The 24,708-nt window shown below is 37.6% G+C and overlaps 1 protein-coding gene across 6 annotated transcripts in view; it reads left to right on the top strand.

Annotated features, from left to right (window-relative positions):
- The window catches only part of LPIN1 (lipin 1), an 80,449-nt gene that overhangs the window by 51,893 nt on the left and 3,848 nt on the right, over positions 1-24,708 (top strand). For 4 of the 6 annotated variants that reach the window (XM_074538096.1, XM_074538097.1, XM_074538094.1 and 1 more), the window contains exons 7-20: positions 867-1,176; positions 2,620-2,713; positions 4,055-4,242; positions 5,137-5,230; positions 7,529-7,598; positions 10,156-10,233; positions 10,356-10,448; positions 11,745-11,818; positions 13,814-13,958; positions 16,643-16,791; positions 18,430-18,516; positions 19,900-20,052; positions 21,880-21,994; positions 24,029-24,132. In XM_074538096.1, the coding sequence (XP_074394197.1) occupies positions 867-1,176; positions 2,620-2,713; positions 4,055-4,242; positions 5,137-5,230; positions 7,529-7,598; positions 10,156-10,233; positions 10,356-10,448; positions 11,745-11,818; positions 13,814-13,958; positions 16,643-16,791; positions 18,430-18,516; positions 19,900-20,052; positions 21,880-21,994; positions 24,029-24,132 (1,754 nt within the window). The remainder of the gene's footprint in view (positions 1-866; positions 1,177-2,619; positions 2,714-4,054; positions 4,243-5,136; positions 5,231-7,528; positions 7,599-10,155; positions 10,234-10,355; positions 10,449-11,744; positions 11,819-13,813; positions 13,959-16,642; positions 16,792-18,429; positions 18,517-19,899; positions 20,053-21,879; positions 21,995-24,028; positions 24,133-24,708) is intronic. The other 2 variants (XM_074538095.1, XM_074538098.1) reach the window with 1 other exon arrangement.

Raw genomic sequence — 24,708 nt, 5'->3', positions numbered from 1 at the left:
CTAGCTGGATTGGACCTGAACAGCCCACCAGGATCAATCTCAGGATTTTCTGCTCAAAGAGAACTGATATAAGTGCCTGGGTCCATGCAGGAGCTCCAAATTGGCTGCTGCAGTCTAGAATGGAGGGTTTCCTGCTAGGAAATTTAGGTGGATCTTTCATATAGCAGTCACACACCCTGGTGTGTATTGCAAATCTTACTCCCAGAGGCTTTTTTCTCTCCAGTCTCTGTCTGTGTCCCAAGCCATTCTGATCTTGTCATACCTGAACTGGGAGTCATACTTTGGCTTTGAACTTCATGTTTGTTTGATTGCTATGATGTGAAGGTTATAGCAGCTGTGCTGCTGCTGCTGCTGTAGTTCGGCTCCTCTCTTTCCCTCTGTAAGAACACTTTCTGTCTCACACTCAGAGAAAATCTGGAATTGATCCTATAAAGTGATTTAAATTTGAAATCTGGGGATTAGACAGTGTCCTGGTGCCCTGAGACCATTTTGATTTTGCAAGGACTCCAGTCTGCACCACCTTCTCTTGTTTGTCAGGTTTGCCTTCTAAGGGAAAGAAACCAGGATTTTCACTGGAAGAGAGGAAGGCAGGGTGAGAGGTGGGATTTGCAGGTAAATGGAAAATGAAGACTGTAGAGAACATTGCAGAACAAATTATTCCTGGCCTTGAGATGCAAATGAATTTTGCACAAACGCAGCAGAGAGGTCTTTTGCGTATTGTAGTCTCTATCTCAGTGGTGGCTTTCTGCTGTGGTTGGTCATCCTGACAGTCTGATCTCATTGGAGTGAACAGAACAGGTTAAACTCTGGCTGTTGTGTTTTTTAAGGGCTTTTCTTTGTAGTGATCTGTTAATTTTTCCTCACAGGCCAGTTCTCTACTCAAACCAAAGGAACCCAGCATGGCAGATGTAAATCCTTCTGAAAGTACTCACTTTCGGGTCATCCAAAGTTCTCCTGTTGAGGAGTTTAACACAGTGTCTCCTTTGCCTGCCCTTGGACAAGCAGATGCAGCAATTACTGGTGAAAGTGAGCCCTTATCAGCTGAGACAAATAAGCCAGAGACAGAGCTGCCAGGAGCAGCTGAACCCCCATTGCCTGCAAATGAAGAAATAAAGCAAGCTGCAGCTTGCTCAGCCCAACCGACTGGCAAGATGGATTCCCCTTCCAGAAAGAAAGGTAAAGGTGTTGATCCTGTATTTTTATATGCATGACTTTATCTTCAAATTTCCTGGTGATAAAGCATCTTATTGCCATATAAATTAATCCATGGCCTGAAGGCACTTTCAGATCAGAAAAGGAATAAGCCTTCAAACCCCGAGTTATGCATCAAGCTGTTCACATGAGATATGTATTAGAAGATTCTGAAGGTCTGAAGTTGTTGGCAGCTCCGTGCATATGAGCAAGACTACAAAACTTGCTCCATTTGACAGATTCTGGGATTTCACTTTTGTGTATTAGCAGACTGTAGTTCTGCTGGTTCACCCAAGTGATGTGTGGCTGGTAATTGTGGAAACTCTGCTTTACTGCAAAGTTGTGGTATGTCTTTTGCACAATGAGCAGATTTGCCATAAAATAAGGTGCTTTTGTTTTACATGCTTTTCAGTTCTATGTGGTACATATCCTGTCCTGAATATGTGAAATATAACTTCATCTATCCTAATTTCTGGGCTCTATTTCCATGGTATTTTATAACAAGTGAACAAGTGTTACAGTCTTCACATGAAATTTATTTGCTTACAAATGTTCTGTTTTAGAGCACTGATTATAATTATTCCCTAATTATGTAAGCTTATATAAGCCTAGTTTGTGCAGCTGCCTTTTAATCAGTAAACATACAAATTTCTTGGCCTCTTCCCCATGCATTCCACTGTCTTTGAAAACAAAAAATGATGTGTCTCTCTGCTTACTATTCAGTGCTTGTGTAGATTTTCTGATTGCTTTTGTGATGCTTAGTGTTGGAAATTGACACAGTGAGAAGTTGTGGGTTTGAGAATGAATCCAAATTAGTTTTTGACCTTATAGCAGTTACTTATCTGTCTACTGGCAACAAGAGGACAGTGGTTGGTCCTAGTGACGGGCCTAAAAGGGGTGGGTTGTCCCCTACAGTGGTGCATGTGCACACACAACACATCAGCTGTATGTGCTTTAAAGTGAGTTGTCTCCATAACGAGCCAGTTATAGTGTGTTAGTGACTATATTTTACTCTGTTGTTTCCCTTTTTCAAGGAGAGGTGTAAGATTAGTTAAAGTTTAAATGTTCTGACTGTCATACTGTGATAATAGGCCTATGCAAATACTTAAAAGGTTTTCCTTTTGCTGTTTTCCTCTGGTGACCACTGACTTCTGATTCACAGTAGTTTTGCCTGGGATAGGGAGTCTTTGGCATGTCTCAAAACTAGTCCTCTGCTGTCTCATTTTGTTAATTCATAGTTTGAACAATGTATATAAACTTCGTAAATTTTGGTATTTTTGGCAGTATCATTTTGTACAAATACAGTTCACAAACTGTTATAACTTTCTGGTTTCTCAGTCTTAAAATGAATAGCTGAACAGTAATAATAGCTCTGTATTGTTACTCAGAAAATATGAATTAATAGGCTTATTTCTTCTGTCGTTACAGACAAACGGAGCCGGCATCTTGGTGCTGATGGTGTCTATTTAGATGACCTCACTGACATGGATCCAGAAGTTGCTGCACTTTATTTCCCCAAAAAGTATAAGCCTTTTTCTTATATTTTTACTTTTTAAAAAGCTCTTTTCATCTTCCGTATTTAGATCAAACTCTTCATTGCCAGCCAGATAAGATGCCTTTTTCAGGGTTCAAGCTGAGATGAAGGTAGAAGGAAAGTAAAATTTTCTAGAGAGGAATATTAGAACTTTTGGAAGGTGCTGCATTTTGGCCTGAGAAAAGTGCTTGCAGCTGGTTTTCTGTTTTGGTCAATTAATCATCATATATTGATTGTGGATGGTTATCTAATATATGCTGATGTTTGTGAGTGTTACTCACATGTCCTGAGAGAGCAGTTGGCCTTGGGATATATTTATCCCCTGTCCTGACTTATTACCATAAAGAACATCTCTTACTGTTAACAGTATTAGCAGAAAATTATTGTTCTAATTATTGCTCTAATGGATTTATGTAGTTGATTCACCTATAAATATGAATGTGAGAAAATAAGTTTTGGAAGATGAATGACAGAGTTATGTATGAAAATACTGCACCCTGAACATACAACTTCCAACTTGTTCTGATCTTTATTGGAGCCTCTTGCAACATTTATAGTTCTCTTTCAACGTATGCTCTAGTCACTTGATGAAAGTCATTGAGCAACAACTAAAGTAGCTTGTGTACTTTATTTTTCTTTGTTTGCTTGCTTAAACTCAGTTGCTGTAATATTAGCATTTCAATATAGCTGAGAAGGATTAGTTGTATGGGGAGAATGTTGGATTGAAAATTTCTTTCTCAAATGCATTCATATAATTCTGAAGTGGAAAGCAGAGTTTGATGAGCTTGAACTTTCGTAATATTGATCTCATCAGATTTTAAGTAGGTATAATAATTTATTGTTTCTGAAAATTTGAATCCTAGTAGTTTACATGTAGAGTGTTTTATTTATATACATGACACATAAATACACAAACATACACATTATTTGTTTGGGTTTAACTATCAGTTTATGTAGTTAATATAGATATAATAATAAATTTACATGCTTGATCTTGTTCCTGTGTGGGAATAGTTCTACTAGTATAAACTCTGCTTATTGTATAATTATTTTGTCTATTAAGATTATACAGTTTATTGTCTTATTTTCCTAGCTCATATAAATAAGTGAAGCTATAATTATACATGCCTAGTTTAGACAATTAAGTAGAAGCAATCTAATACTGGAGGGCACACGAGGCTTGTATTACTTTATTTTGTTTTGCTGTAAAACTTAAACAAAGGTTGTTTTTTTTTTTTTTCTTTTTTATTCCCTAAGCTTGTACTTGTTAAAGGGAGTGAATTTGGGAATGAACACGTGAAGACTGAATTGCTGATTTTTCTGTTCCAGTGGGGATAATGCCCAAAGCAGGAGCACGGCCGATGTGGGGCCGCGGTCGGCCAGTCACTCTCCACAGTCTGTCGGGAGCTCGGGCGTTGACAGCGGCGCTGAGAGCACCTCGGATGGAATCCGGGATTTGCCCTCCATTGCCATTTCTCTCTGCGGAGGCCTTACTGAGAACAAAGAGATAACCAAAGGTACAGGATGACTGTGTGAATGAATTGCAGACATGTGCTGGCAGATGGGTTTGAGCTTCCCAGCCTGAGGCTGCAGAGCCCTCCTGTGGCTGTGCTCAGCACTGGCGTGAGAAAATAAATACTGGCCATGTAATGATAAACTTCCTAGAACCTCTCATGATTTTTAACACATTTGAACAATCCACTATATATGAAAAGTTTTGGAAGTATTTTATTGGTATTTTTACTTCCTGATAGTGCTGTGTTTTGTATCACAGTAGTGTTAATGATACTTTTGCCACTTAGTACAGTATATAGCTAGCAAACTCTCAGCTCTTAGAGTCAGGAGTGAAAAAGGTGGCCCATAAATAGGGACATGAGGAGAAGGAGTTGAAAAGTTCAGCCTGATTCCTGCCCTCCCTCCAGTTTCTGGTGTAACTTTTAGATAAATCACAATACTTTGTGCCTTAAACTTCCAGTGGCATAAAGTGAAAATAAATGTGTTAACACTTGCACTTTCTGCAGTAATGTAGTGTCACAAAATCATATGAGCCTGAAGCCACAGACTGCTGCTCACAAGCTATTTATTAAAATGTTTCAAATATCCTGTGATTTGAGTCATACTCTCATCTGAATCACTTGTAAATTACATAATTTTTCTAAAAGAAGATTTTCCTCCCTCGCAGTTCAACCCCTGGGCTTTCACTTTAGCTTGTATTTTGAAAGGAAAAACGCCCAGAAACAAAGAAACCCTCATCTTGTGAGATTGAGAGTCTCTGAACAACTTCCATATTGCAGTTAAATCTCAGCACCCTTGTAATGAAGGTGAAGCCAATGTGTGTGAGAGGTTTAGGCTGGCCCATCCCAGGCATCTATAAATGCATGCTTTACAAATGTAACTTCTTTCCCCCACAGAAGACTTCTTAGAACATGCAGTAACATATCAGCAGTTTGTGGACAATCCTGCTATCATTGATGACCCTAACCTTGTGGTTAAGATTGGAAATAAGTAAGTATACTTCATATTACTGTTATAACAAAGACACTTCTTTGTCACTTCAGTGCATTACATCAGTATAACTATAGCTGAAAACCAGATTTTTAATGTTTGTAGCTTGGATTCATCCAGAAAGAGTCAACTCCCTAGTGAATTCAGGTCCTTCTAGTTACCTTTCCTCCTCTGAATTGAAAGTGAAGAGCAGTTTCAGATGCCCTCTTACTGACACAATTTGAATTTCAAGAAGCTGTTATTAAATGCTAATAGTATTCACATTCAATTGACAGAGTAAAAATGAAATACGATATGAACTTGCTAAGGCTTGCCCTGAGCCAGTTTGAATAATTAATATTTACAGGGATACATCAGTCTGCTTCCAGTCACTCAGTACCAAACAATTTTTTTAAATATACTGAATATTTTGCTAATATGCCTCTGTGGAGGCAGTGCTTTTCAGGATTTGTCAAACTTCACCCATTTCTGCAAGGCATTATTTTGTATGTTTGTATTGCTGGCAGCAGGGCAGTGCTGTGATCTAAGCCAGATGCAGCTTTTGGGGGGATTCTTTAACTTGAGAGTTCCTTGCAAACAGAGGAGAGATCATGGCTTTGTGCTCTTAGAGAGATTTGGCTACCCTTGGTCACAGCCATGGCTCATGCAAGGCTGATGTACCAGGTGATAGTTTATATTGTGGTCAGCCTCATACCTGACCTCAGCTCTCTGTGGTCTGAAGTGAGTCACTCATTGCTTCCCTGACACTGTTCTCTGAATCTGTTGGTAGTATTTATCTGCCTGCTGAATTTATTGGAAAGAGAGGTGACCTTAGTGAGGATCTTAAATATCATCTTCTCTTAATGTCATGTGAACTTCATCTTCCCTAGACAATGGATTCTCTAATTGTTTTACTGTCTGCAACAAAGGGTTGAGCCATGTTCAGTGTGTAATAACAGGAGCTTGACATCCTACAGACTACAGCCCCTAAGTTTTATGTGGCTCCTTGATGGAAAAACAGTGAAAAAAGCTTGCAGAAGTATGGCTTATGCTATGATACAGAGGAATTTAATAAAGACTGTAGCTGGATGGATGCAGCCAGAGAGCTGTGGTCAACAGCTCTGTCCAGATGGAAGCTGGTGTCCCTGAGGGCTCTGTCCTGGGGACTGATGCTCTTCAATATCTTTGTCAATGACACAGACAGTGGGACTGAGTGCACCCTCAGTGCATTTGCAGGTGACACAAAGCTGAGTGGTGCAGTGGAATGAACAGAAGGAAGTGATACTATCCAGAGGGACCTGGACAAACTTGAGGAAAGGGCCCACAAGAAACTCATGAAATTCAAGAAGTTAAAATACAAAGTGCTGCAGCTGGTATCGAGCAGTCCCAGATATGAGTACAGGCTGGGAGATAACTCATTGAGAGCAGCTCTGTACAGAAAAACTTGGAGGTTCTGGTGATTGAAAATCTGGACGTGGGCCAAGAGTGTGTTTGCAGCCCAGAAAGGCAAATGTGTCTTGGGCTGCACCCAAAGCAGCAGGGGCAGGTCAAGGGAGGGGATTCTGCCCCTCTGCTCTGCTGAGACCCCACCTGCAGTGCTGCATCCAGCTCTGGGGTCTCCAGCACAGGATGGACATGGACTTGTTGGAGCAAGTTCAGAGGAGGGACGTAAAGGTGATCAGAGCGCTGGGGTGCCTCTCCTGTGAGGACAGGCTGAGAGATTTGGGGTTCAGCCTGGAAAAGAGAAGGCTCTGGGGAGACTTCATTGCAGCTTTTTAGTACTTAAAGGGGACTTAAAAAAAAGAGGGAGAGCAACCTTTTGTATGGTAATAGTGATATGATATTGGGGAACAGTTTTAGATGAAAAATTCTTTATTGCTATAAGGATGGTGAGTTACTGAAACAGGTTGTCCAGGGAAGTGGTGGATGTCCCTGGAAGTGCTTAAGACCAGATTGAATGGGGCCCTGAACAGCCTGATTTAGTGGAAGGTGTCACTCCCCAAGGCAGGTGAATTGGAATTAGATGATCTTTATGGTCCCTTCCAACCCAACCATTCTGTGATTATGTGATGACTTGAGTAACATATGACAAACACCCTTTCTGCTCAAGGCCTAGCTTCTATTGCATACCCTGAAAAATGTATGTGGTAAATACCTGTGAGCATTCTGTGGAATAAGATGGGACTGTTATTACTAGTGCAGGTCAGAGTTTGTTCTGTGCTTCATGGCTTTAACCTGCCAGGTGGTGAATACCAGGCAGATTGTGAATTGGGGCTTTGGGATTACAAAATGCTGTAATTGTCTCCCTTGCATGGCCAGGTACTACAACTGGACGACAGCTGGTCCCCTTCTGCTGGCAATGCAGGCATTCCAGAAACCTTTGCCAAAGGTGAGATTGAACATGAAGGCTGGTAAGAGGAGGAGTTTTAAAAGGTACCACTGATTAAGGGAGGGAAATGGGTTGTACAAGAGAATATGCACATGAGTGAAATCTACCCACATATAGCCATTCATTTATCTTACGTTAAGGACTAAGTTTGGTGTGTGAATAGTGTTTGTTTGCTAGGCTAAATTTATTACAACTATTTTGAAGTAGGAAAACTTCTTTTTTATTTAGTTAATAAGGATTTGAAACATAAATTTTATTGACCCATGTTAGTGTTTGCTGTAGCTGCATACTTGGTGTTTGCTTTCTGTTTTATATCTATACTACATATATTATTAAATAAATACAAATAATCTCCGTGAATAGGGTTTAAATACTAGATGAAGAAGGCCTGCAGCTTGCTAGCTTTTTGTTTCTCAGTTGGTTGTTCATAACCCAGGTAGGTAGTGCCAGATAGCTGTATGACTCTGTGTTTTGGCCTATATAAATGTGCTGAAGAAGTTAGTTCAGTGCCACGTGACCTGGTGCCACGTAGGTGCTCATGCCAGAAATACTGTAAATGTATATAAAGAAGTAGTATAACCACTACCCCTATTTTGTGTCCTGGTTAGACATGGATTTAATAAATTTTTGAACCTAAACTTTCCTCCTGCCATTTGCAGTGCTTCACATATCTTTGGGATATGTGTGAATTCAAATGCTATCTCTGTTGCTATCACTGTGGACTAGAAATTTCTCCAAAGCCCAGAATACTCTCTGCCAGTGTTTATTTCTTAGTGCCACGATACCTCTATATGCAGTCATGTACAGCTGTGTGGTACCATCCCAGTATAAAATAAATTGAGCCTAAAAATCTCAAATATCTGGTAAACATTGCTTGAATTTCCAAGATGTCACAGAGCCAGATGTTTTGTGCATTACTGCAAATGTTCTGGTAATCATCAAAAGTGGGATTCATCCCATGGAACTCCAATGCCCACAGAAGGTACATAGTTTCCCTACTCTATATTTGTTGGGTGCTCACACAGTGTGATTCAGATCTTGATAGGTGCCTCTTGGGTCATTGGCATAAAAATAATGTAAGGTAACTACATTTTAAATTCAGCACTTCAAAGCCTGAGCCAGATGTCTTGGATTTTGCCTAGGATGTGTAAATGGAAAGAACATTATGAACTCCTTTCCATAATGTTACAGCAGATGGCAATTTTTTCAACAGCTTTATACTTATGTCATTATTCATATAGGTTATCAGTTGAGAAAAATCTTCTATGAGTGTGTAATTCAATGTGCTTGGATTTTTTTAATGGTTAATTTATATTCTGAATGCTGATAACTTTCTTGAGAGTGCAGTTTTAATTTAGTGGAGAAGCCAATATTTATAGTTTGAACAATCTGTGTGTTTGGAAAGATTTGCTTGGTTTACTGTACCTCTGAAACTAAAATGACTCATTTATGTTACCAGTCATCCTACTGGTTTTCTTCATGACTTGTTACTTAGAGTTTTGATTTGCTGTAGTAATGAGGTTAAAGAGTTGAAATACTAAGATACTTTAAACAGTTTATGAAATATTTGAAAATGGATCTTTATGCAAAAAGAATTTACTGGTGTTCTGTAAAATACATTTATATGAACATTTAATTGTAAGCATGTGAATTCCCCCACTGAGTTTATAGGATATCTGCTTGAAGTTCTTGATGTGGTTGAGATTCCCCTTAAATTGTTGCTGTTGTTCTCAATTGTGGCACTCCATTCTCCATAGCTCCATCTGCTCTTTTTTTTTTTTGTTTGAAAATCTCAACTTTATTTTTCTGTCATATCTTTTTTTCTAATATACTTTAGATAACATAGTGAAGAAAACCTATGGAAAAACTGAGAAAAAGGATCCATTGTGCCACATATTATCTGAACACAGTCTCCTCTTAATTACTAAGAGTTCTTAGTTTTTAAAATTTTTTTAAAAATCATTAATCAACATCACAACTTTCTTTTGGTGACCTTACTTGCAGTGGAAGCTGTCATCTCAGAAATACAGTGTCCAAGCTGGTCTAGGGTGTAACAAACCCTGTTGCCACTTTTACCTTAATATTTTCCCATTCATCTGTTGCTTCTCTCTGAGTGAAAGAATTCAGCTCTCCTTGTTACAATGCATAAGGCTCCAGTCATTATGGATTGAAAGAGCTTTTCTACTGGTGTCTAGTTTGTAGAACCAATGTAAAGTAGAAAAGGTTTATAAAAGAAACTATTCTAACATTTTCAGTCAAGTTCATAGCATGATAATTCATAAACTCATAACTCATAAACTCATAGAAGATAGCAACTTCTTTACTTTTTGCTAAGCTGGTGATTGAATACAAACTTCATAAATAACTCTTGCATGTCAGTTTGTTACTGTTTTGCATGATGCCTCCTTTAGGAAGTGATTTTTTTTTTAATGTATAATTTGTACTAAACTTAGAAATAGCAGATTCTCCATTCTAGACCTTATACTAACATCTCTTTATGCTTTTTTTCTTCTTTGATTTGATTTCTTTTTCATTTTCCTTTTAAAAATACCATAAGTATTCATGCTTAAGTTACTTCAGAGCAGCTCTGGATACCATTAGATTTTGCTTTAGTAGAATTTATGGTCCACAGACAGTATGTTTACTTTTATTCTATTTATTATCAGTTAAAACTGTGTGTTTGGCACTTTTTCATTTATGTATGTCAGATTGTCCTTTATTTTGGGCCTTTTTTATGTTACCATCCATTTATCACAGGCAACTGTGGAATCTATAATGAGGGACAAGATGCCAAAGAAAGGTGGAAGATGGTGGTTTTCATGGCGAGGGAGGAACAGCACTATTAAAGAGGTAAGTTTAAGAAGCAAGCTGAGTTTCCTTCTGCTTGCAGTGGGAGGCCTGGGATCTGCATACTCATCCCTCAGAACTTCAGAGGGTAACTTGGTACTCAGTTTGACTGAGGGTGTGCACATTAAACATGTTCTGAGTCTGGTTTGTTTTGACTTCCAAAAGCTTTGGATCAGACCCTACCTGAAACATTTGCCTGAAGAATTTTGATTTATTTTCATTACACAGATCTGAAGCAGTAGTATCTAATGTATTAAATCTCTGTTTGGAAACCTAGAATCAGAGTTGTGCCACTAATTTAAAGTTTTCACTCAGATTACCTACCTCTCAGCATCTTTCTTTCGAAGGTTGAAGAGCAGGCATATTTATGAGTAGAGTGAGCTGTAAAACTCAGCAAAACCTAAGATGCCAAACTGACTATATATATTGGTTTGAAAATATTTTTGAGTTTGTTGTCAGAGCGTTAGAAGTTTGTGATAATAATCTTAGTCATGGATGAACATTGGAAAACTAAAAAATCCAAAGCTTTATGTGAAATATTGTTGGCTAGTAAAACCTCTTCATATTAATTTATACTACTGAAGCATTAGTACTTGAGGGGAGAAAATAACTTTTAATACAATTTTATGGTTGTGCCTCTGTCAAGAACTCCTTTAACCTTGCATGAGCTAACCATTGTACTGATCTGTGGGTGTCGATTTCAGAGCATGAGATTCTAGTTGTTTGAACTTTTCAGGATTTTCTCTGGAAGTATTTGATTATCTCTTGAGCTGTGGTGACTTTAAATGGAACTATGTAAAGCACTATTTAAAAATCTTGTGGAATGACTTTGGTAGTGTTCAGCATCTACTCAAGATAAAAGCACTTTAGCAAGTTTTACTGGATTTAAGACTTAAATGATTCTGTGAAAGGTAATTTGTGGGGTTTTTTTCCTTCTCCCAAGTCATACTTTACTTTCTCAGGTGAAATCTAGCTATTTGAGGTGTATGAATTGCGTAGCTATGGAGTCAATCCCAGAACTTCAACAGTACTAGATGTTAAACCTGATATTTCTCTACTTCTTCCCTGCAAAACTTAATCTTAATTATTGTTCTGAGTTCTATAGTTGCAGTTTTTAGTTCTTTGTACTGCCTTTATTCTTTAAGGGTTTTAATTTGCCAGCAAACAAAGGAGACAAGCACACAGTTGATTTTTACCAAGTCTGTACAAGACAGAATTTGATTTTCAACTATTTTTCTAAAAACATCTACTTTCTGCTCAACAGGAGATGCACAGCTACTCATACTTGTATTTTTACAGGAAACAAAACCGGAGCAAGGCATGAGTGAGAGTGGACTTACAGAAGAATCTTCACAGATGAGCAGGGCAAACAGGTACCCCCCAAAATCATCTGTACCTGAAACAAGCTGTAGTGGTCATTTAAAAATGAAAGCAAGTTACCTCAGCTATTGAAACAAAGAAATACTGTGTCAGTGAAATACTTTAAATTTGTTACTCATTTGGACCACAGAAGTGCAAATAGGAGGACCCTACCCATGGCAGGGCTGCAGACCTTGTGGGTGCATTCTGGCATTTCTGTGGTTTGGCTGGCAGCTCTGGGACTCACATTCCAGCCCCTTGGAAACACACTCTAATTGGAGCAGTTCTCCAAAGCTACATGTATTTCTCTAGAGTTTTTAAGGGAACATCATAGATGAGCCCAAGCTGTTGTCAGATCCCAGTTGCTTAAAATTTTTCTATATATTTAGATTTATGGCCTGAAAAATTAATTGGTTCCTGCATATTTTGGGAAGTTAAGGGACTATCCAGAGTGTTTTTCACAGGCAATAGTCATGGTTTTCTATTGCTTCTTTCCAGGATTGCAGAAGTCTCTTCCTTCTTGTGCTCCTAACAATCACACTGTACAGCCAGAATCTCACCTTTGTGGGTTCCATGGCACGAGTTTTAGCTTGCTTTAGAGCGATGAGTTAGCCAGGGACAGCTCCCCTACCTTGTCCCTTTTCTGTGCTATGCATCTTAATGTAAACACATCTTGTTTGTGCTGGCTGCAGTTACAGCTGAAAAGGACCAGATTCAAATATGCTTTATGCTCATTAAGTGAGGTTCAGGGGTCGCCCTCCTGAAACAAAAAGCTCTCATTCTTTCTGGTGGTCAGCAGTTGCAGTCCAGGCAAATGTGCTGGAAGGACGATTCCTCATTCTGTAGGAGATTAGCTGTTGCCTCTCTGAGACTGAGAAGCAGAGTTAATTGGAAAGGTTGATTTTCCTTTTAAGGATGACAGGTGACTTATAGGTCTGTTTCTTACATGGTTGTTTAAAAACAAGGTTTAAAGTGGGATTAAGAGTTCAAGCAGACTAGATTCTGAAATTGGTATTCTTTCTTTAAATTTTAGCTGGCCTTAGAAATCTCTCATTAAAAATTTATTGTTTGCAAGCAATATCACAAGCGGGATGTTGAGTAAAGCTTTTGAGATCACATATCACAAAGGATAAGATAGGCTTTTAAACGTTGCTAGTCATGACATGCAGTACTTTGATATTGGGTCAGCACTACCAAACATACCTCCAGGTGTGATTGCAATAAAAGGCCAAATACTGATTGTTTCAAAGATCAGATTTGTAGGATCTGAAAGAGTTTTAAGTTACACCTACAGTGATAGGATTTTTTACTGTAGGAAAACATTCTTTCTGAGGTAGAATACCCTTAAGAAGTTTCGAAAAAATGGTTGTAGGAGAACAAAAGTAATTATTCCGATGTGTATTTAAACAGAGTAGTGTGAGGGAGCTCAGGTTTTATGACTTTTCATCATTGTATTCTGAACAGGGTAATCCTGCAAATCCCAGAAATGAATAATCCTGTTATTTGAAGCTGCTTATTGAAAGAACATGAGGAGTTATTTTGTATAATAAAACTTCCATAACCTGCACTTTTTTAAAATTAATTTTTAGATTTTTTGGGGGAGGAGAGACGAGGGACAGAGAAATCCAGCATACCAAGTGCCTCTTTTGAGAACAGAGGATTTTTAAAGTTACAGTATCTAATGGGTATTATTTTTTCATCATATGAGATTTTTGAGTTAATATAATACATTAATTAAATTCAGTAAATTTAAGTAATGAAAACTGTTATAGCCATTCACTTGCCTGTAACAATCCAAGTTTGAATAATGGGCAATGTGTGAATGGAAGTTTGGTACTTCATTGATAAATTAAAACCCATGATATGAATGACCTCCTGTGAGACAGTATTGGTAGCAGAGAATCAATGACTTATTTGGTGACTCACTGTTAATGCACTGTTTAATGGCTACTGAGATGCATTTATGGGCATGATAACGGGCATCATTTTCTGTGTGTGCAATGTTCCAGAATAAAAGATGAATCTTCTTCAAGCGATGAAGACCCAAGAGCTGCCAAACAAAACCTCGGGTCATTGCAAGCCAACTCCAGTCATCTCTCATTATTGTCTGGAATCAGTTACAAAAAATCACTTCGACTCACTTCTGACCAACTTGTGAGTTAATTTTACATCCTTGTCCTGAAATGGCATTTCTAACACAACATAAATCTTTACTGTTTTTCAGGCTTCAAAGCTTAATTAGCTCTTACATCTTGCATTTAATTCTCTCTCATTATATTTTTCAAAAAAGCCTTTTCCCTTCTCTTTTCTGTATTAAACATGAATGTTGTTCCTTGCAGCAAGTGCTGGGGTTTGGAGGTGGGATCTCATTTAGAAAAATATCAAATTCCAAAGTGTGTATTTGTCACTTGAGTAAGTGTATTGGAACCACTTCCTTCCTTGTAGTATGTGAAATGTGTATATGTTGACGGACCTCTCTTTCTTCTCCTTCCTCTCTATTCCTTTTCTCTCATTTATAGGCAGATATTTTGCATGAGTACAGTTTTCTGTTAGTAACTTCTGAAAGAGCTGCTTGTGAATTTATAAGGAGCCCAGGCTATTGATTTCTTTGTAGCTTATTAATTTCTTTGAAGCCAATTCTCTTCCTCTGTGACAGAGGTGTTTTGGCTAATGATGACAAAACTGTTGCAGTTTTGTGTTCTGTACATTTCAATTTGATCTGGAAAAATGGGTTACTATAGGGAAATACTACTTGTCATCTTAGGTACAGATAATTAATTTTCTGAAGGAATCCCACATGAGGCGTACAGCATTTAACAGCCCATCACTCACTGCCTGGATAATTTGTAAGAAATGCAGTTTTTCCCGAGAGACACATGAGATGTGTGGGATATTTTCTGTTGGAAAGAGAGAGCAGGGGTTACAAAATAAAGTGGGACTTTACAGTTTCAGAAACCTTGCAGAAATTAGCTGAAGTTAAAACTGCTCTTAAATTAGTTTAAAAGTGGGGGAGGTTCACCAGTTACCCATGAGTTCTGCATTCTCACCTCCTTTTTACTTTTTAGCTAATTGAAAAGATGCAAAGAAAGATAATGAAGAAAAAGATACACAAAGAGTGTTGAATTCCTACAGGTCTTGGGAAAATGAACATCTAGCTTCTCAAATAGAATCAAATCAGTAGCCTCTTGCCCCACATGTCACTAAGTGGCACAGGAGAGAGTGAAGAGTAGCAAAGTAGGAGAGTTAAGGATAGTTAGTGTAGGCTGAAGGTTAATAGTTCATTTGGTGTGAGAGATGTATTATTTTACAAAAAAGATAAAATAATGAAGAACACAAATCTCCCTAGCAGAGGTCTTAATTAGAGTTTATGCGACTTTTTCTTACATTTCTCTCTGCATATCTTTCTTTTGGAGTATCTTTGTTTTGGAGTGGGAAGTGCCCATAGATGGTCCCTATTCCATCATTTGTTACTGTTTGTGAACATTTGGGGATTTTTTTTTTAAATTTACATGACTGTGAAACAGAATTTTTTTGTTTATTTGTTTTGTTCTCTAAATCAATGCCTAGTATACACCACACAGGGTAAACCTCTGATGTTGTCTTTTAGAATACCTCTTCTGAAAGCAATAAAATTCAGTGTGACCAAATTGGGTTGACTGGTTGGATGGCAGGTGCCCAGCCAAGCCGCTCTGTCACTTCCCTTCTCAGTGGGATGGGGGAGAGAACACAAGGTGGATTAAGCAAAGAGAAAAACAAATATATTCTCTGCTTCCCACCAGTGAGGGATGCTCAGCCACTTCCTAGAAAGCAGGGCTTCTGCTGTGGGAGGCAAACATTGTAGAGTAACAAACGCCCCTTGTTCCTCCTCCTTTCCTTAACTTTTATATCTAAGCTGAGGGGACAGAACCAGTCCAGATAACCCAAATACCCTTTGGTGAATTTGGATTATCTGGACTGGTTGTGTCCACTCCCAGGATCCTGCCCACCCCCAGCCCCGTGATGGGGAAGGAATGTTGGAGAGACAGTGCTGCTGCTGTGCCAGTGCTGCTCAGCAGTGCCCAAAACACCAACACCTTTCCAGCTGCCAGTGCAAAGCACAGCACTGTGACAGTGGCTGTGGGGAAATGAGCTCCAGCTCAGCCAGACCTATTACAATTTCCACCCCATTCCTTACTATTTGTATCACACTCAGGCCCCACATAATTGATATGTCTTCTAACTGTTCAATTGTATTTATTTCTCATTATCAAAATCCCTCCTTACCCATAAGATCAACTTCACTACATTCTTAAATCATCTCTATACCAAACATTCATTTCATGGACTACTATCCTATCCTGTCCTTTCATAGATACATACTACTTTCCCATTCTATGGGCTTCCTTCACCCCTCTAGATCCATGACTTGGGCTCCATTGTGTCAGGATGGATGGTCAGGAGAGGAGAGCAGCATACCTGATTGTTGGCACCAACACTGGTCCAGCTTAGGTGATCATATAATTTCCCTTTCTCCTTGCAAAATTCATTCTTCATGAATTCATGTTGTTGCTGTTAATTTGCTTCCTGCAGCCTACAATTTACACCACAGATTTTTTTTCCCCCAGTGGTAAATCTCCCTGGGGCACATCCTGGTTCTCCCTATCCTTCTGAATTACCCCCCAAGTACACCCTGGTCTTTGGGCAAAAAAATCCCACAAATGGATTTGACTTTATGGGAGGAGAAATCCACACCAGCTTCCCCAGCCAAAAACACCAAGGCAATGCTCATGTGCAGCTTTTGCACTGTGTCCATTTCACATGCTTAGTTTGTTGATCACCTTGCTGCTAATGTCTTGCAGAAAAGCTTAAAGCTCAAGAATGGCCCCAATGATGTGACCTTTAGTGTTACAACCCAGTATCAAGGCACTTGCCGCTGTGAAGGCACCATTTACCTATGGAATTGGGATGATAAAGTTGTTATTTCTGATATTGATGGGACAATCACACGGTGAGTGCGTGAACAGAGAGAGACTTTATATACAAGGGTTTTCTTTTTTAGTTTAAAGGAGAATATAATTAACAAGGAGTATCAATCACAAAATCTTCATTTACAAGTGTTTTGGGATGTTTTGTTTCTTTGTTTTGGGTTGTTGTTGTTTTTTTTTTAATATTTTTAATTTTTACATTTGGCTTTCAAACAATACAACAATCTTTAGTTGAATTCCTAATTTAATAGACACATGCCATATGTACCCATTATTTGTTACCTGTTGGTGTTTCATGATAGTATTGGAACACCTTCTGCAAAATCCTGACCTTTTTGTTGCACAACACTCATGAAGTAGGTGGTAATTAAAAGGAGTAATTAAATATGAAGAAGTAATTAAAAAGAAGAAACATGGATTTTGTTTTAAATGGCACTCCTGGGGCATTCCAGTGTTAGGCATATTACTTAGAAGACTAGACTCCAAAATCAATGTCAGAGCTAGAATCTGATGGAAAGTTTCAGATTAGTACTTGGGGTAAAACTCATAATTTTGGAGTGACCAAAAGGATTTACTGACTTGCTGGTTTCTGTTTATTTATTGTATTTAACACTAGGGAAGACAATTGTCTGTGTAACAGGGAAAGCATGAAATAAAAATACAGGCATTGTCTTTTGTAGTGAGATGTTTAATTGTTTTGAAATTAATTTATTTCAAAATCAAACTTAGCTATATCTGATTAGGAAAAAAAGAGGAAAAATAATTTTCAAGAGCAGTCTGTGGGAAATTAAAATACTTGATTTAGACTGAAATTCTCTTCTTCCATGTGATTTATCTGTTGTATATGTATGTATCTGTTCTCGTTTGATGCCAATGTAAATTAACATCTCTCCCCATTTAGCTTTCTCAAGCTTCAATAAAGTGAGTGGGATCTATTCTTTCTGCTGTTGATCTGCCCAGAGTTATTGAATCATTTCACCTTACAGTGCTGGTGCAAATCCTTCCTGAGCCACTGCCCAATGTTTCTTCCTCTAAGATGCAAGTTATTCAGGGTGTAGACTTCTTACTGTGCATCTGTACAGTACTTTGTCAAGCAAGATGCTCATTTACACTATTTGTTATTATAGTGTAAATATTTTTCTATCATATAAAGCCAGAAATACATTGAAGCCAGAATGAACATTTGAAACTAGTTTACACCTGACCAACTCCTGGCTTAATGTGGAGAAGTTAGTTTGAAGTAAGCAAAAATGTGGCTTACCTCATACTTTAAATTTCTCATAAATGTCCATTATGGGTAGGTTTGGTTTATTTAGAAAACATTTAACATAAACCTCAAAAATTATGTTTAACATTGGTGGCCTCCTAGAGGTCTGAATGATGCTTGTGTGCTGTGACTTCTGTATTAACTTTTGGGGCACAAGCTTATCCATCTTGGGCACAGCAGCAATTTAAACAACATGGCCAAGGATGAGCATGTCAGTCTATCTAAAAAAAAAAGGGAAATAAACTAATTCTCTTCTGATGACAATCAGTTCCTTACAGAATACCTTTTACCATTTGCATCTTCCAAGTAAGTTAGTGGGATTTGTATTAGACTTGACTGTTATTATAAGTATGGGGTTTTTTCAGCTCACTTATATTATTTTTCCTTTGTTTAGGTCAGATACTTTAGGTCATATTTTGCCAACTCTTGGCAAAGACTGGACGCACCAAGGGATTGCAAAATTGTACCATAAAGTGAGCCAGTGAGTATTCAGTAAATCTGCATGCATCTGTGGCTATTCATTTGCATGTAAAAAATTAAATTTCTCTAGGCTTCTCTTAACCTATAAGGATGTCAATTTCATCAGTATCTTCTTGCTTTAGTGATGCTTACACAGTGTAAATGTCTCCTGCATGATATGCAGAGCAAAACCTGCTTTGTGACAACAAAAACAAAAGCCCTCTATCTGTGAGTTTTTCTTTTATTGCAAGAATGTCAGCTTTTCTTATATATTTAAATTATCATGAATGTGTGAGGAGTCTCTGGTACATGTCACAGCTCCCCTCTTAGTTAATCTGATTTGTTCTGTGTACTAGAGTTCTGCTAAGGTTCGTTTATTGCTTTTTATTTTACATGGATGATGAATTATAAATTATGGATATTGGAATCTAAATTATGCCAGAGACACTTTTCTGCATGTTAGACTAACGTGTTCACAGAAAAGACAGGACAGTCTGGGCATTCACATGCTGAGTTTTTTGTACAACCTCTGCATTACATTTGGTGGAAATGTTAATTAATTTTTTTAATTGCAGTTGTTATTTCTGTGCCTACCAGCATTATCAGTTGTTAGGGCTTTGATGATCATAAACATAGGGGAAAAAATAGATTTGAGTCATGTTGGTTTTCAAATTACTGAGTTAATTATGTCGTGGCTATATTACAGCAGAACTCCATATAAATGCTTAATAGTTAGATCTAATGACCATGCGTGTACTGAGTACAGTCTGTCTTTGTTTTATGAAAATTAATTTTTCAATAGGAATTGGAAAGTAAGATACTAAGTTGAGCTAATATAAGATAGGATTCTGTTCTAACATGAGCAGAATCAAAGGCAACCTGTGACTTACGCTAAAACTTTCATTTCAGTGTCAGGTTAAAGATTACTTCTCATACTGTGTTGCTGAAGTTGTTCCAGCTTGAGAAAATGTGTTACTGCTGGACATCTTTTTTTTTGCAGAGGCCTGAGAGGCAGAAATGCAACACTGTTAATACAGCAAAGGCCGATATACCATTGTCTGTTCATGCCAAGTGTTTTCCTCTTTGCAGATGGCTTTCCAATTAATTCTAAGGACTGGTTCCACCACACAGGGGTGGAAAGATAACCATAAGGAGTCACAAGTCCTGAGAGGAGCAGAGATAAATGAGCCCTCTTCAGGTGTAATCACTAAATGCAGTGGAGCTAGATGGGTTTTAATTACCCAGTTTTTTGGCATAAATGTTTTTACTTCTTTTAAATTAAGTCTGGGTTAAACATACTATTTAACAGCCACGATTTGATTCATGTAAAAGTAAACCCTCAAAATTATTACTATCTAGACACCTGCTTTGTTTTTAAAGTAGTTTCTTTTATGTCTGCTCACAGAAATGGATATAAATTTTTGTACTGCTCAGCACGAGCTATTGGAATGGCAGGCATGACCAGAGGATACTTGCACTGGGTCAATGAAAGAGGAACTGTGCTGCCTCAGGGGCCGGTTTTGCTGAGTCCAAGCAGCCTATTCTCAGCTCTTCACAGGTAATGCAATTTTGCTTTTACAGAGACGGAAGTGGAGTCTGGATTATCAGCTTTTTTAAGTAGGAGTGCTTGAAATAATTAATAATTTATTTTTTTATTTATATATTGGTGCAAAATTTAATTAAGAAATTTTGTTAGAGAAAAACCAAAATTCAGTAGTTACTCAATATCTATTTTTGCCTACTTTATATCTTAGATGTATATTAAGGCACAGCTGTGTTCACTGTTTACCAGTAGGTACAACTTGGTGACTTCATGTATCTAACATTGTGTGTTCATATTTAGAGAGAAATGTCCACGTTTTTCCCGTATTTCTGTGGACATTTTAATAGCAATCATTCTTGTCTTTACCTGTAAGGTGTTCCAGTTGGCATAAGTATATTTTTGTGGAAGGTTATTTCTTGATGGTTTTTGAAGAAATTAATGTGAAAATGAAATTAACTTTTTATATGCCTGACTGCACTGTGGGATTCTGTGAGGACAATGTTATCTTTCCTAGGTGTTGAACTGTGGTGAGTGAATAATAACAGCACAGATTATGAATATTGTACCTTCTGCCTAATTCAGCGAAGCATGTCAAGTGATTACTGAAAATATTTTAAGCTGTTAAAAGCTGCTGTGACAAAATATATTTCATTAGAATTTTTAATGGAAGGTTGTTCAGATGTTGAGTGACATGCTACAGGCTGTCTTACCAGTCACATTCTAAATATAAGAAACCATGGAGGTATTAGAGTGCACTTCTCAGACTTATTAAGTAATAAATGCAGTGAAAAGTAGTTACTGCTATCTTATACTCCTTGTATCTAGAAATGCCTTTAAAGTGATAATCCTTTTGGTGCCTTGTTTAGACTAAGGAATGCCCATCTTTCAGTGTACACTATTGTAACTGCTGAGGTGTGTAGGCAATAAATTACTTCACTGTTTTATCCATACATTTAATCCTTGTAGGTTTGAGATCAGGTGTGTGTGAGACTGAGGAAAGGTGGTTTTATTCATCTTTTGTGCATTCTCAGGCATTGATTTATACATGGATCTGCTGTTCTGAAGGGTTGCTTTACTCCTATGAAGCTTCTGTACTATTCACATCTTCCTTGACATTTGTGTTGGTACTAGGATCTTGGATTCTGAGCTTCTTAAGTGTTTTTGTGTTGTGCTGGCATCTTCCTATGTTATGGAAACTCCCGACTCTGCCACCTGTTTAGTCCTCTTGCCAAGTGAAGTTGTTGTGAAAGGGCTTTTGCCCAGAGATGAGAACTCCTGTGTTCATTAATGAATTCTCTATTCTGCAAGAAGTAGCTGAAGAGAAATAGAAGATTCCTTTATTCCGTAACTTTTGCTAATCAGCAGTGGTGGAGAACCTGACTCTGATTCTGTCTTAACAGGCTGAGGTGCTTCTAGCACATATGGTGATTGCAATCCTTTTAAAAATAAAATTAAAAAAAAAGCACCATAAACAGTGAGGGCTGATATAATCTATGAGCCATTCTGCAGTTCTCAAGAGGCAGTTTACTTGGTGAGAGTTTATGTCTCATAAGGATTGATTTAGCAGATACTCTCTGTAATCCAGTATCCTTGCTCAGTAGCCATCATTGTAATGTGGGCTTCAATAGAAGTTACCTTGTTTCAGAGGATTTATTTTCTGTGCCCATTGTGTAAGCTTGGGAATATTGTTTTGTCTTTATGGGCAATCTGACTTCTAAAAGATTTATTGGAGAAGAGTGGATGCTATGCAGCAGTATATAGAAAATGTTGAATAAAGAAGATAACATGGTTTGTGGTGTATTTCATGTGTACTTATTCAGCTTCCCTTTTTTATCTTTTCAGGGAGGTCATAGAAAAGAAGCCAGAAAAATTTAAAGTTCAGTGTTTGACAGACATCAAGAATTTGTTTTATCCTAACACAGAACCCTTTTATGCTGCTTTTGGAAACAGACCTGCTGTAAGTAATAGCTGAATTTATTTCTATTGCAGAGAACAGAAATGTTGCTGTTATTTCATGGTTCTGTTGTATTAGAACCTAGAAGCTTTAAATGAAAATTAAACACATTTTATTAGGCCCTGTACAAAAGAAAGTATTAAGGTTCTTCCTCAAAAATACCATGATGTAGGATTGAGATGGAAGAGCAGCAAAGTAACTAGGTTATATCTGCATAAATTAGCAGTTAAGCTTGTGTAGAAACAGTGATCTCATTTTAATCCACAAAGGCACAGTGGCAGTGAGGTAACTGTGGGCAGACAGAAAATGTTGCAGATTAATATTGGTGGGACTTAACGCTGCTATAAGTACACTCAACCTCGAATGTCCCATTGAAGTCAAAAGGTTCTACTTTGTATGGAAAGTGATATATTGGACATAGAAAAGGAAGGACAGATCTGTTACCTGTTGGAACACTGGATATTTGGGCTATAGAAGGCTCCTGCCCTAGACCAGAGAATGCTGTTAAGCATCTAGAGGAGGAAACAGTCTCATGGGCTTGGGCTGAGGGGGAACCCTGGCATGTAATTACTCCTTCTTTAAAAGCATCCTGTCAGAGCTCACAGAGCTCCTCACTATCCCATTGCTGTATTGAACTGTTATATTATAGGCAGCTTAGTTTCCATTATCAAGGCACCTTTAAACACAGGATTATGAAATAACATTTTAAAAACTTCTGTGATGTTGTATTACAGATAATAACTACCTCTAGTTCCATTTTTTTGAACCTCAGGGAAACATGCATTAAAATAATGATTTTATTTCAATATTATTTCAAGTAAAACAGTAAGTTACTGTTTCTAAAGTAATTATTGATAGCTCACTCCCATGCTTGCTGCCAGAGTGCGGGCTTCAGGTGTGCAATGTGCCACAGGTTTTGTATAGCTCAGGATCACAGCTTTCTCAGTTTTCTGCTCTGGGTTTTCTGTTGTTTTTCTGTTTCGGTTTTTTTGGAAGTTGTTTTTTTGTTGTTGTTGTTTTATGTTTTTCATTTTGATTGTTTTTTCCAAGAACAAACTCAGAGAAATTTTTGTACACATGGATGTTACAGGTGTAGACAGTGTGTGGACTGCCATGATGCTCAATTCTTGAAGTGACTGCTTTTCTCTTTTGTTCAGTTACTTTTTTGAACAGTCTTTACAATATAGAAATAACAATAAACTTTGTGGTTGCAATAATGTTCCAGTTTTTCACCATCTTGGCTTTTGAAACCATGATTTATGTTAGCAAAATGGAAATTGATTTTGCTCTGATCTTCTGGGAGATATTTTCAACTTTGGTTTTGTTGAGCTTTTCTTCAGAGCAGATCAAAACTTATTTGTTTTCTTTAACATTCTGAATTTTGTAGAAGACATTCTTAATTCTGACTTCTAATTGTACTTCCCATAGTTGTATCTGCATTACCTGCTGTGGCTAACTGCTGCTGTTTTAGCATATATTTCTTGCTTTCCCTTCTTTTTCCCTTGTTCTGACATGGAGTATGCCATATGAATATGCCACAAATCTGAACTCAAGAGCTAAGTGATGGCTTTAGTATAGACATATTTGTTATGAATTTTGTGACCTTGCCCTTAAAAAATAATTCCTGTTTTATGTGTCAGTTACATTTTAACCTCTGTGAACTGTTGTAACATACTTGGTACAATGCACACAGGACATTAAATATTCTGTGAAGGAAAAATGAAGGTGTTAATGTGCTCTTACACCAAGTGTCATTAGTTCTTTACTGAATGTTGTTATCGTGTCAAGGGAAGTTACTGAAAAAAATGAACATAATTTTGATTAACAGTTCAAACTGAAGTGGCAAACTTCTTATCTAGCAGGAAGTTGTCTGTTTCATGAACATTTCATTAGACTGACCTCATTTGTAACATAATGGAGAATTTCAGGCACACAATAACTAGGTGAATTTAGTACCAGTTCTGTGTAAATATGTTCTTTTGTGTAATATTTTGCAAAGGCAAAATCATGATTTTTCTTCTTTTTTCTTCTTTTTAGGATGTTTATTCATACAAACAAGTGGGGGTTTCTTTAAACAGGATATTTACAGTCAACCCCAAAGGAGAACTTATACAAGAGCATGCAAAGACAAACATCTCATCGTAAGTAATCTCTTAACCCTAACACTTCATGGACTAAATTCACTTGCTCTAACTTATGACTCAAGTTGCCCAAAGATCCATTCAATTTTAGTAATTAAGATTCTTTATAATTCTTCAAACAAAACAAAAAAGATTTAGATTAAAATACAGACTTTTCACTTCCCTTCAGCTAAACTGGCAAAAAGATTTTTTTTATATTTAGTATAATAAATTCCATCTACTTTATTAATGTAAAAGATTTAAAAGTGGATGATTTAGTCTGCATAAAAATGAGACTCACTAGTTTGCTGATACCATCTGCCTTTTCAAAATTTCCTTTTCCTGGATCTCCTATCTAGAAGAGGCAGAAAACAAAATCTGAAGAGAGGGTCAAGTGCTTCCAGAAAGATGCTTAGGCACTGGTAACCCCTAGCCCTAGAATGGCTTTTAGTAATGTTAAGTGTTGGTGTCTTTAATTGAAGGGCAGCCATATGTGCATAAAATATGAATAATCAGTTGAGCAGGGAGCTGCTTGAGCCAAGCTGGACAGAAATGGAGAAGCAGAATGTGGTGTTTGAATATTTTAGCAGATGATCT

The sequence above is a fragment of the Zonotrichia albicollis genome, chromosome 3, assembly GCF_047830755.1.
Source record: "Zonotrichia albicollis isolate bZonAlb1 chromosome 3, bZonAlb1.hap1, whole genome shotgun sequence".
Taxonomy (NCBI): domain Eukaryota; kingdom Metazoa; phylum Chordata; class Aves; order Passeriformes; family Passerellidae; genus Zonotrichia; species Zonotrichia albicollis.
This window is presented reverse-complemented; position numbering and strand designations above follow the sequence as displayed.